This window comes from Centruroides vittatus, unplaced genomic scaffold (assembly GCF_030686945.1).
Source record: "Centruroides vittatus isolate TY-2023 unplaced genomic scaffold, ASM3068694v2 contig_193, whole genome shotgun sequence".
Lineage (NCBI taxonomy): Eukaryota > Metazoa > Arthropoda > Arachnida > Scorpiones > Buthidae > Centruroides > Centruroides vittatus.
Genome location: NW_027121185.1, coordinates 201,115 through 215,000, shown reverse-complemented (window position 1 = coordinate 215,000; position 13,886 = coordinate 201,115). Strand labels below are relative to the sequence as shown.

The following is a 13,886-nucleotide window of genomic DNA, read 5'->3' as shown; positions in this document are numbered from 1 at the left end:
AGCTTAGAAATGAAAATTGATCGGTGGTTGGCAGCACTTAATTATTTCATGTATTTTTCGTTATTTTTTTATTTTTTTCGATTTAAAATTTCTCGTTATTATTTCATTATTTTTTTAATCTTTAAAATAATTTTTAGTATTAGATTTATTTGATTTGTAAATATAAACGAATTTATATTGTCAACATTCCCGAAAATTTGGATGTATGATGACGTGGCAGATAATGACTATCTGATTCACAGTCTTCTCTTCGTTTTTTTCTGGAATAAATCTCTTTTCTTAAATGCATAAGAACGTACTTTTCAATATACTGCAATATAATTATTTAAAGTAAATTTGCAAAGTTAGCCACGTGGAACAGAGCCGCGCTTTCATCTAAAAGACCCGCGTTTACGGAGTGTTCGCGCTCTGGACGAAAATGATTTTCTGATTATTTCTATCCCATGGACACTACTAAGAGGGATTTGCAAATCATATCAATTATGGATTCCGGCAGTCCTACCGTTCAGAAAATCCCAGGACTATTTCTTGAGTAGTCCATTCTGAATACGTAGTGCCCGGCCTTCACTGTCTGACTGCCTTCATTGTGAGCTTGGAAAAACCCGCCAGTATCATAAATAAAACCCCTTAGATAACATAGATCAGAAAGAGTTAAATATAAAAATAAGAAAAAACAAAAGTGATGATAAATTGGTAAGCCATGTTTTATATTTATCAAATTTTCTGTGTCTGTACGACTGATATTTCTGGTTTGGTTTGACGGGATAGGACGAGACATGGACGATCTGCTAAGGAGGAAAAGCTTACCTTGAGAGCATTCTCACGGGGAAAGGACCTCTATTACACGGGCGACGATAACCGAAAAACTCCATGTGCACAACCCCTTGGTGAGGGAGGAGACGGCCGGATGGGCCGATCGATCAAGGTAACAGCCTACCGCTGTGGTGAGCCGGAATTGAATCGAGACGGGTTGAAAAGTTGCCAGGAATTTTTCGGGAGTGATCCGACCGGATATTTCTGGGCCCGTCCTTCACCACCCGGCTGCCCTAATGTGGGCTTGGCCAAACCCATAATAGGCTTGCTAAAAAGGCCCTCTTAGTGCCCACAGGGCGAAAAAAGAAAGAAAGAAAAAGTATATTAATAAAGTAGAACTTTATTAATTCGAACTAATTGGAAAAAAGCCTAGTCCGAATTAGGGAAGTTTTATTGTAATTCACATTACTTACAAAGAAGAGCAATACTAAAAAATCTACATCAGAGGACCATTTATTAATTACGTGTACGGTATAAGGGAAGGAAAGTCGCGAAAAGTACACCATTATACATAATGAGAAGGGAATGATCAAGGGCACGTGGACTTTTTTAAATTGTATTAGTGGCGAACGACTTCGTTCTTATAAACCTATTTACTTGTCACGCGAATAAACTACTAGAAAATACTTCCGAACTCTTTTAAGTCATTTCTCCAAATGTGAATGTTCATAAACTATTGTTCGCGTAAATAAAGGAGAGGGGAGTTTACCAAACATACACCATTGTACACAACAGGAGGGAAGAGACTCAAATGTTGCTAAAAAAAACGTACACGTGTAGCGCTCCAGATTAAGAGAAAAACATGATAACACGTTGAAGCGTTATTATACCTTTTCCTTGATCCCTCGGTTAATGTTGATAAATTACGAAGACGTAAGAGGATCTTCAGAACAATGAGTAATACACGAATTCCAAATAATAGAAAGAATAAAATTTTGATACACCAATCTGTTGGTTTCTACCCATTCTAATTGAGTTTTTATTATCTGACGGTAGCAATTTACTTACAAACCCGAATGGGTGATATCGAAGAATTAGTAGAAAATAATAGTTTGTCAAATAACAGCAAAATATAATTATTAAGTTTAAGATATCAGGAACTAATCAAACATTGAAAGAATCGTTTAGTTTGTTATTTATTAAATAAACCATAAGAAGGAATTCCTGAAAGAAGAGGTAAAGATCCATTTATTAAACAGATAATTATATCGAATCTTCAATCTATTTAATTGATATCATTATTTAAGACCAATACAGATTTTATTAAACAATTGATAGTCGACGGTAAATCAATCTTTGAAAGTTAACAGTGCATTTGGTTTCATGTATAACGAGAAATAGAAAATCGGAACTGGCTGTATTATGCCTTTTAGCAATTGTATGCAAAAAATAAATATTCAGCATAATACAGCAAAACAAAAATCTATTGTCGACGGCCGGATGGTCGAGGCAATAATCTACCATTCTGGGGGATCCGGGATCGATTCCGGGCTAACAGCTGTGGGAATTTCACAGGTCGGACCGCCGCCGTTGTGGGCCTGGACGAATTCTTAATGGATATTGAAGAGAGGCCCACAAGACGGAAAGATAATTAACATAAACTTTGGATGTTCAATGTGTTCAATACCGGATTTTAAAAAAATGCGTTCGATTAAAATCAAAAGATCTTTTTATTTAAGTATTTATTAATTATAAAAGTAAGGAATTTCGTAATTAAAATTTACAAATCGAAAATCTATTTGCTAAAATTAATAAAATTCGACGAATAAGAATTTTACAAAAATGTTTTGTGGCCGAAATTCTTAACAATTTGAACACGCAGAAGAATTCGTAGTAAATTGTCAATTCCGTTAAAAGTCTCGCAACATATTTCTGAATGTGAACCAGACTTTTTATATTACTTCTTCGTACGACGTCCCCCTGATTTGTTTTCAAGGTGACTATCGTGTGATTAAATTAAAATATTACAGCAAACAATTCTTCACACTTCTCGTATTTGTGAGAAGTTCGTGCAGAACCAAAGTTGGAGTATTTTCAGTAAATGGACCCGTCATTACTTTCTCGGGATTGGTATGTAGAATATTTAAACATTTTTATTTAAATTCTCTTTCTACTGGATTTAGAACTTCTTCTATAGTAAGAATCCGATGGATCGTGTCTCTTAGAAATCGAATTCGGACAAAAATCGTCGTCGACTTGGTTCAGAATGCGACAAAGTTCTGTTGTAGATGCGATTTCCATGACATCATTTTCGTCTTCGCTGTAATAATTTGCGATTTGTTCGTGGAAATTTCTCTTGCAAGAATCGTCAGCTCCTGGAAGATTAACTATTTCTGATGTTAATGAATTAGAGCTGTCTCGTGAATTTGCATCTTGTACGCCGGATTGTTCGGTAGCGTGAGCAGAACGCAAAGATTGATCGGATTCATTCATTTCCTGATTGACAGATGAATCGATTTTCATTTGGTTCTTTAAATAATTCAACAAATTTTCCATCTCTCTTAATTTTGATTCTATATCATTCACTCGTTCGGTGATTTCTGTTGACAGAAAAACACAATTCTTATTGGAATCGGCGTTTCGATTTTCCGTCGATGAGTGGCTGGAAATCGTAACTTCGGGATTTTCCACAATTATCGAATTTTCTATTAAATTTGTGTTTGGTGTGATTTGGCCTGAATTTTCGGAAGAGTCGTGTGCATATGTATTGAATTTTCGCATATTGTTATCATTGCCAATTTCTTCGTATCGACTCAATAAATGTACAGTTTCTTCTTCTACGTCACTTCTATTCTCTTTGCTAATTGAATTTCTTTTACGATAGAAAATAAAACAGAAGAGAATTGCACATATCAAGACAGTCAGAAGAGTGCAAAAAATGATCAAAGCAAGATAAACATTAAAACATTTCATTTCGTCCCGTATGCTTCTGTCTTTATTTATGAAGTTCTCTCGTCTAGTTTTGGAATTACGAAACAAATGTTTTCTTTGTCGTAAATACAGTCTATTGTTAAATTGTGGGCTGGAGTCCGTCTTTCGAAAGTTTTTATTCGGATGGTAAAGAGTCTTCTTTCGATAGGGATTCCAAATTGTCGTGTGACTGGGGATAATTTGAGATTCCTCGTTAATCTTTTGACAACAAACGAGGGAAATTATTGTCATCGTAAAGACGATAATTATCGTTAAATACATCGTATACCTGCCAATAAAGAATATAGTTATTAACTGAGTTAATCGTTTATTGAATAATCTAAATATAATCAAAATATTGTGACTTACATTTTATACTAATTAAAGTTCAGAGCAATCTGAAGAAAGCAATCAAGTTTTCTCGCATAAAAAAACGCTTCCGACAATAGCAGCAGGAAACAATAAACAAAGTTATTTGTTAAGTTTCATTGTTTCCTATCAGAATTAATTAAATTTTCCTTGTCAAATTTTTCAAATTAATTTGTATTGCTTTAATATGAATGTCATTTATTGTATGTATTTATAAATATATATATATATATAAAGCTTAAAATTGTTAACTACATCTGATTAAGGGAGTTGATCGAAGCGTTATGTGATTTTAGGGATGGGTATGTGCTACGACATTACGGAGCGATATAGGAAGTGAGATGATAGTTGAACAGAATAAAGATAGGTTTACATAATATATGGACGATGGCTGAATATATCACAGATATAATTGAATTTATTGTAAATATTTGTTGCACATCACGCTGCCGAATCGAATCTTTTACACAGTCTTTTGCATTATTTAATATATAAATATTATATAAACCAACTTTCGAAAGAAAGTATTCATTAAATCCTAAGCACTCAACGTATTCATAAATTCCAATTTACGTATTTACTTATAAAACACAACTTATTTCACATGCACGGCATTTCAGTTTACATTTTTTTCGGAGTCCGTTTTATTCGAACGTTTAGTATTAATAGTATAAGATTGACTCCGAACCGAATTTTTCTTTCTAGAAAAAATAAATATCTCGCACAATAGAGTAATAAATCCTAAACTTAATCCGGCCGCTAATAGATAGAAGGCGGGCGATAAATTCAACAGATTCAATTTCTTGTCTTCCGCTCTCAGAAACAAATCGCTGGACAAACGACAGACGTCTGGAATTACCAAATATCTTTGGTTCCATTTTTGAATAAAGCCAGCAGCTTTCAGACAATATATTCTAGAAAATATCAAACAATAATTATTATTGTTTCAGACACGTTTGTACAAGAATCTTGTACTATACTTACAGAGCATTTAGATGCTGACTGTAGTTGTTGCCCTTAGCGAAACCAAATGCCAATTTATTATCGAAAAACTCGTAAGACGATTTTATGAATCTGCATCTTCCTGTTTTCTTATAATCGTCCAACATAATCTGTTTTAAAGACGTGATTTCTTGAATGTACACGTGACCTGAGGTAAGAATTGAAAGGGTAAAAGGTATATTTCTTTAACTTTGTGCCAAAATTTATGGTAACATTTTGACCTCTGGATTATCTTTGATACCAGCGAGTTAAAAACAATAATATCAATAATTTCTGAAAGAATTGCACATTGCAGCGTGTCAAACTCCATGTGGAAAGTCTTCTGATCAGGACTGAACCACTATGTTCAATGGTTTTGTTTATTCAATTTTTGGTGGGTCTGTCGAAAATAGGAAACGTTGTAAATATGCTTTAAAACGAAATTTATATAAATTCACTCCTGGATGTCTAGTCTAGAGTTACGCGAGTAGCCACACAAACGTGTTGAGAATATCACGTGGTATCAACTCGTTCGGCAAGACCATTCACTGAACAAGTTAGTGACACGTGACTAAATGGCTAGCCAGAATTACATCTTTTACAGACAGATGTAATTCTGGTTAGCCATATAGCCTACGTCTTAATCAAACGATCGGTTAATGTTACCTACGGTTCCAAGATGGCGGCTCGTCTGATTCCAGCAAGGAAACAGTGGAGACGCACGTTCTTACCTAACCTAACCTATTCTAATACTTTTGTTGGTAATAATTATGGTAATTTATTAGAATAGGTTAGGTTAGGTTAGAACGTGCTTCCCCACTGTTTCCCTTCTATTTGCTGGAATTAGAGACGAGCCGCCATCTTGGAACCATAGCTAACATTAACCAAACAATCGTTCCCTATATTTCACGTTATCAATGATGTTTTTGCTCATTGTTACCAGTCAATGCTGTCTGAAATGAGCAAAACCTAGCCTACTCTTTTTGCTCATAGTGCGTATCCGTAGTTTCAAACCTACATAAATCCTTTGACTCCGGGCTTAATTTCTCGGAAAACTTATAGCTATATAAATTCAAAGTTAGTTCAGAGGTCAAAAGTAGCCGAATATTTAGGAAAATTTAACCTCCTTTAAGCACTAGAGCCATAGCTTCTTCCGTAGAGTTCACTTTGATACCAAATCCTTTCTTCATAGAAGTCTGCAGCTTTTGAAATACACTAGAAGTTGGATTCTATAAATATTTTTAAAATAATTTTTATAGTTTAAATCTAAAATAAATTTTAATGCGTCTGAAATCATTAAAAACCTGAATAAGTCCATCAATGGCATGTCCATACTGAATAATCCATTTCAAACTGGGATTTTCTAACACGGCATCCAAATTTTCTATGATGTGGAACGAAGGCAAGGTAAGGTAAGCTGCCAATTTAGCGGAATATATACTTGTTAAAAGGAGCGTGAAAAACCACCAGGTAGCAAACAGTATGCGTGCCAAGTTAAATTGAGGTAAACGAGGGGTTCCTATTTAAATAAACATATCCACCGTTTCGTTTATACCGTGTTTAAATCTAATTATGCATTTTGATAAAATGACTCACCTTGCTTTACAAGACCAGAAAACACGAACCAAATGCAATCGCTAAACGTAAAGTAATGCTCAGGATTTGTATCGTTTCTCATATACCTATCCATTCTCAAGCATCCGTATATAATGGGTACCATGATGAACGATGTGATAATTAATATTATCCAAACCTTCAAATAATCTCAGTAAATATCTTATAATTGATTTAGTAAACTGCATACTAATTAGATAAATCAATACTTTAAACGTTGTAAGTTGACCGTGTCGAGCCTATTCGTAAAATCTGTATTTCTAGTCAGCATCTAAACCTGTATCTTTACAGCCTGTTTATGAATCTGTATCTCTATATCCTGTATCTGAACTAAAGCCTGTCGCTGTAAAGATACAGGTTCGAATCCGGCACAGACCCATAATTTATCATTGACAGTTTGCAGAAGATTGCTCCCCCCTGTTGGAGTCTGTGTAAGGATAGCCTAAAATATGTCAGGGCGAACATTTAATCAATCAAAGAGTTGTAAAACATATATTTCTGCGTTCTATAACGGATGTTGGGTTTAGCTGAAGAAGATAAAACTAATATCGTGAATCTTCAGGCCAGCGGAATAATAGATATGCCACTTCCTGTCCCTCAACTTTCAGATAGTACCAGCACAATGGGTCTTAATACTAAAAGGCCTCCTTACAAGCAATATGTGTTCAATTTAAATATATTTGAACAGATGCTTAACACCAAGATTAAAGACTAATATTCATCAATTGTCAAAGTCGGAGTCGGATTTCTAGAAATTTTCGTGGATAGTTTGTCATGGACATATCGGACTCCTTTCCTTATACAATCGCCCCATTGTGGACGTAGCCAAATCTATGATACATCTTATAAATCGTTTTAGTGCCTCAGGAGAAAATAATTAAAAATTTCAGCGTTTATGATTATATCACAATTTATATAACTGATTTTTTTAAATCTCACGATGTGTATGAGGAAAAAGTCCTCGTATCGTGAAAACAAAGAGAGTTTTTTGCCATACCCTTGGCTAGGCCCAAAATAATGGCGCCTGGATAAGGAGGGACAGAACCCAACATATCCGGAGCCAACCATCTATGAAAATTTTCTGAGGAAATCGTTTGCCCGGATTTGATTCCGAATTCCTCCGAAGCGATAGTTATAACCTATTATTGAATGAATCAGTTATATCAGAATATAAAATTTTAATGCTATCAAATTGGCTCCAAAGAAGTCCAGAAATTTACCCTAAAATTTATATATCTGAATTCAATTTTCGAATGATTACCATTCAGAAATTTCTTTATAAATTAAAATCTTAAAAATAATAATCTTACATTTTTGTCAAAAGGAGCGTACAGAGCCTTATAATTTCCAGCTTCCTTAGGTGAAAGCGTAATTAATCCCATACGATCGTTTATAATTGGAAGTGAAAAGTCTATAGCTTCTTTGCGCTCTTCGGTTATAAAAAACAGACCAGCAGCTAAATCTGCCTCCTAAATAAAGTAAAAATATTACTGTTTTACGTATATAAAGTACAAATTATTAAAAATTTATCTTTCAAAATTTACTCCGTTGGCGAGCATTTTGATCATCCCATTCCAAACGACGGTGCCATTGATGATTTCTTTGATTCCAAAAGTATTATCTTCGGGTTTTACCACCTGATAACTGTAGCAGCATTAAAATAAAAAGTTAAACTTTATATATAAAACTACGGGCTGTTCCATAAGTCTGGTTCCTTAGGAGTTGTGTTGATTTTGTTTATTCTTTTACAGGCAAAGCATGTTGCCGAGTACGAACGAGTTCAAGTTGTTTTAATGGCTGCATCTAGGCTTCCCACCATCGGAGATTTCTTGCTGGCTGCGGGTCCCCTACCATCAAAATAACTTGAACTCATTCTTTTTGACTCGGCGCCATTCTTTTTTAAAAAACTTTTTCCGTCTTGTGTGCACTATAACGGCCTTTTTACAAGCCAATAGTGGGTTCGAGCGAATGGTGAGGGACGGGATACAATATATACTAGACAGACTACTCACCGAATAATTACTGGGGTGTTTAGATCCGTTCATACTTGATCCTGCTCCAGAGCATGATGCCTTAACTGCCTCAGCCAGCGTCATGCTTTACTTGTAAAATAATGATCTAAGATCTAGACATAGACCCCATGGACCAGAGTTACGGGACAGCCAGTATGTTATAATTTATTTTTTACATAATTAACCCATTGCAAATACCTGAAGTTAAAAACTTCTGCCAAGAAGTCGATGGCCGCGAAAGAAAATCGAAACACTTCACAAGATTCGGTACAATTGTAAAATACCTCATCAGATTTCTGAATATAATTCGTATTTTTATTATGTTATAATGAAAATATTTTATAAATTAGCTGAAACTTACCGAAAGGCTGGTCACTCTCAGAGTTTTCGAGTTAAAATCTGATTTTGGTACCGAGCACAAAGTGCTGTATGCTAAAACAATAAAATTGGAATTAAACAGTAGCTTATGTTTTCGCATTAAAACTTGCGATTAAGCAATGTCGGCTCGTCCATAAGAGTTGCGGGCTGCACCCTTTCCGGTATAAAATGAAAGTTCCCGTTTTACTATCGACATTCCTAAATTTTTATTAATTTATCATCATAAGTAAATTATGTACATAGTACATATTTTAGTTTTATTAATGATATAGTTTTTCCAATCCATATTGATTTTTTCTTACTTTTATTGCTGCAGCCCCGATAGTACTAATTCGTACGAGCCGCCACTGCAAAGGATCCACGATCAATATCGGGTAAGTAAACAAAGAAATGCCATCAAGGAAAGGCACTCTGCATTATTTCTACTAAGTTTTACCACTATTGCAACAATAGATTTTTTTCCTACCCAAGATCTAAGTTAAGTGTTTCAAAACTTTTCTGATTATTTCTACCAAATACGCTGCTTATAACATTGCAACTGCTAAATCAGAGGGCTTCAATAAATACTCATTGTAGGGCTTTCTTGGAGGTTATCCCGATTATTGACCGTTCATTGTTTGTCTGGCTACAAGCCCCAATGACAATATCGAAACGACAGGTCACATGACATTTTGGGGGTGTTGCTCAACAGTTATTAAAAGCACAACGCTCAAACCGCCAAAACCGTATAGAGAGTTACAAAACCGTATGTGTTTGGACCATGTTTTCATCAATATAGCATAAATTTAACACCTAAATGGGGGCCAGTTTCTCATAAAAGTTACGATCTACCAAAGGAGAGCCATCTTCCCCTTGATAGATCGTGCGTGTGTCGCGTTGCCTTGAATCACGAATTCAATCCAGAAGGGGGGAAAAAATCATAAAATTATCATAAAGTATAAAGAGTACACTATAATATAACACAGGGATGGTCCGCAAAGCATGCATTTCGCAGGTCATCATATAAAATTTATAGCAGTCGTAAAATTTGGGTTATAAAACCAGCAATCGTAAAACTAGGGTGTACTGTATATATTTACAGATCTGTTTATACTTTAAAAAGTGTAATGAGTTCTATTGGTAAGCACATATGCTCGAATTAGAGAGACGGGTTAAGGAGTCAGCTTACCGATTTGGGGGACCCAGAATTGGGCGAGCAACTCTAGAAATTTTCGGGGATGGTCTGCCTAGAATGTGTTGGGCCCCTGCCCAACACATTCTAGGCAGACCACCCTCACCACTATTCACCATTTGTGTCGAACCCATAATGGGTATGACAAAAAATGGGCCCTCTTAGTACTTACAGGACAAAGAGAGATTTTAAAAAATTAGAGAGGGGCAAGTGACTTTCAGTCAATGAATACAAAATATTTATCACCATTATAAATTATCTTTCAGTTTAAAAATACACGCTTAAGTCATATTTCATTAATACATTTCATGTAAAGTGTAAACAAGTCTTTTATATATTACAATATTGCATGCCCTCTTACAATAAATTTACTATAAAATAATTCTATAATTTCGCTAGAATAATTTAAATGTTCGATACCTGTACCCGTTAATTGTATATAAAAAATGACTTTGATATATTATGAATTATTCCTTAGAATCAAATTTATGTGCATTATGTTTGTGTATAGTAAATATTGACATTTAATTTTAAAATTAATGTGCAAAAAAGCGTCATCAGAATATAAATACTGTTCATCCTCAATATAGCGTAGGCCTACTAATGGGGGAGCGACTATTCAATAATGCAGATTTTCCGCTGTTTCTTATCAAACGAGTTTTATATCAGAAATAACAGACACAAATATTCTTATTGGCATAAATGCTAGGAAAATAAATACTATATTTTTTAGCAGAGATGTTAACAATAACTGTTGGCGTATCGCCTGGCGTTAGTGCGTTTCGCGTACTAACGCCTGTATTCTGTTTTCTCAAACACTACAAGTTCACTCCTGAATATTTTGTAACTCACTACCCGTTCGCCCCATTGAGGGCTTGCTAAATAAGTCCTATTAGTACCACAAAGTGGAAACAGTTTAGGAAAAGGCATCTTGGAACAAGTAGATTTGGTTCACTTTTCTTCGTTTTCCTTCATTCGATATTAAAGATCTGGCAGGATTTTTGTCTCTTTCCACCCTTCAGACACCACTGTGGGTTCGGCCATACCACAATGAGTATTGAAAGATAGTGAGAAATGGGGTCCAACATCTCCGGAACATATAATCTGTGAAAAATCCCCAGAGTTACTTGCTTGGATTTGAATCTGGGTCCCCCCGAACAGTAGGCTAATTGACACCATAACTGTCTCGAAATTAGAAATCTCAATTTTGAAGTTAAAATTTTAAAAAAATCAAGCGATTTTTTATCGTGACATCGTCACAATGCCGAGCTGTAATTGTTAAATCATATTTTTAATTTATTTAATTAAAAATATATCCTCTCCGCCTAAAATTAGTAGTGTCTTGCTCTTGTGCATCATACTTTTCGTTTAACAACAGAGTCGTGCCAATAATTTATTAACTGCTTTCATGGGAATAATTTTGAATTGAAATAACGTAACTTCCGGTTCGAACAGGAAGTTCATATACAGTTAATCGGGGTCTCCTGCTCCTAAGATTTCCATATCTGCTGTCGACTTTCATCTACCTAATTTCGTTCTGGAGATTAAGGAAAGACAGACTGACGGACAACGGACGTCAGTGGGAATTTATAGGTCTACAATGTTTTACAAATTACAGCCCAATTAAATTTTGAATTTGTTTAAATTCTGGACTTAAAATTAATCAGAAATGCTTAGAACTTATTTAAAATAGCTTTTTAAGAATAGGAAATGAACATCAATGTGAAAAATTAACTACAATGTTTCTGAGATACTATTGTACAGTACAAATACTTGTTTTGCGTGCCAAAACTATTAAAAACATTTTTCTCCTAAATTACGATATATTTTTCTTTTTACGCTCAAAGATCCTTCTCAAATAAGTAAAAATTAACTAAGAAGACCCAAAGTCATGTTGTCGGCAAACTGATTAACTGAATTCTTGTTAAGAATTAAAGCAATAAAACTCAAACTGTTAATCAATCAATCTTCGTAAATGCTGAAAGAACTAACAAAAGTCGCAAACAAATGTTATTGAACTAATTCTCTGACATAGACTGGATGAACATTAATAAACAAAACGGGCTCTTATGATAATCAATAAAGTTACACAAGGTTTCAAAGTAGCCGATCAGAGTTGCGTGCGGCGAAGTAAACACGAGTAGAATGAAATTATCATAATATGATAGACCTAATTTTACAGTTAAATCAATAAACACGATAAAATATCTTTTAATTATGATGACATTTAAATTATAAAAATGAAGCGAAGTTCTTAAAACAAGCCGTTATGGACAAATTAATAAAAAGCTCAAATTAGTATCAATTAGAGTAATTAATTTTAATTTTTTAAAATTAATTATTAAGGACACTTGTTTTAGTATATAATCTATTTTGCCTTTTTAAAAATTAATAAAAATTTTTAATATTAATAATAATGTTATTTAATTAAATAAAGTTAATAAATAAAATGATCAAAAAACACCATTATCGATGGACCAAACGGTAAATGATACTCAATTGAGTTTAATTAATTTAATTAAAAATTAATCGGAAAATCAATTAATGTATTAATTTAAGATAAATGTTAACTTACAGTAATTTTTATACTGAGCCGTTAATAATCTTATAACGTTTAAGAAAAGAAGCAAGGAGAGCGCCTCCATATTGAAGTTTGGATAACCAACAGGTGTCATGTGATCGATGACGTTTGTGTATTATGTAAATAAAATTTTAAAATTTTCTATTTACGATTATTAAAAATAATTTATATATAAATTCAGCATTATTCGTGAATTTAGATTAATTATAAACTGTTTAATAATTTTAAATAAATTGTTGAATTAATTTATTTTATAAATTAATTTAAAGATGATAAATATTCGTAATGATCAAAATAAGCATATTATTATAAATTACTAATAATTTATAGCATTATAAATACAAAATTTTGCATTTTAATTATTCAAAAATTCGAATTGACCAATCATATGTCTTTCTGAAAACGTAACAAGTGGCATTAACGGAATTTAGATTTTAAAATGTATATTAAAAAAGTCTATTATTATTAAATCAAAACAAAGAAATATTCGAATTTTTTTTTATAAAATTTAATTGTAAAAATGGAAAAATAACTTTAGAAACAATTCGCATACTTATAAACACAATTACTTGTCATTTAAAAAATTTAAATTGTTTCCTCGTCTCCTATTGGTTATTTTTAAAATATTCTTCTCCTTATTGGCTTTTTCAAAAACATTTATATATTAATTCTTCGACGGCTGTTTTGTGTGATATTCGTAAAATTTCCGCAATTTCTAACAGAGTTATGTGTTTACATGCAATAATAATAATAATACAGGCAAAATTTACAGGAAATCATGATATAAGCGTCATACTTATCATCTATACAAAAACGTAGCTGCAAACTTAAATTATGTAGCTGCATTGTATCAAGTGTACAATGTATTGCACACTAGAAGTATGTATTTAAATACTGTTACGTAGATAGCCAGTGGCCTGACGTTAATGTTATCAACCTGATATTCCGAAGGGCCCGGATTTGAGTTCCATTAAATCTTGGAAATTTAATGAGTCCCTCATTCCTTACTATTCGGCTGACTTTTTATAGGCAAAACTGCTTTCTGGCCTACAAAAAT

General features: G+C 33.5%; 1 protein-coding gene across 1 annotated transcript; it reads right to left on the bottom strand.

The window, feature by feature from the left end:
* Positions 1 to 4,641: 4,641 nt before the first annotated feature.
* On the bottom strand, positions 4,642 to 12,897 carry LOC136970391 (glutamate receptor ionotropic, kainate 5-like). The gene is made up of 10 exons (XM_067264830.1): positions 12,824 to 12,897; positions 9,061 to 9,131; positions 8,898 to 8,995; positions 8,232 to 8,331; positions 7,998 to 8,156; positions 6,670 to 6,826; positions 6,378 to 6,592; positions 6,197 to 6,302; positions 5,077 to 5,242; positions 4,642 to 5,006 (listed from the first exon to the last, which is right to left on the bottom strand). Exons 1-10 carry the CDS (start codon positions 12,891 to 12,893, stop codon positions 4,709 to 4,711), a joined length of 1,440 nt encoding a protein of 479 aa, XP_067120931.1. The 5' UTR covers positions 12,894 to 12,897; the 3' UTR covers positions 4,642 to 4,708.
* Positions 12,898 to 13,886: the final 989 nt, after the last annotated feature.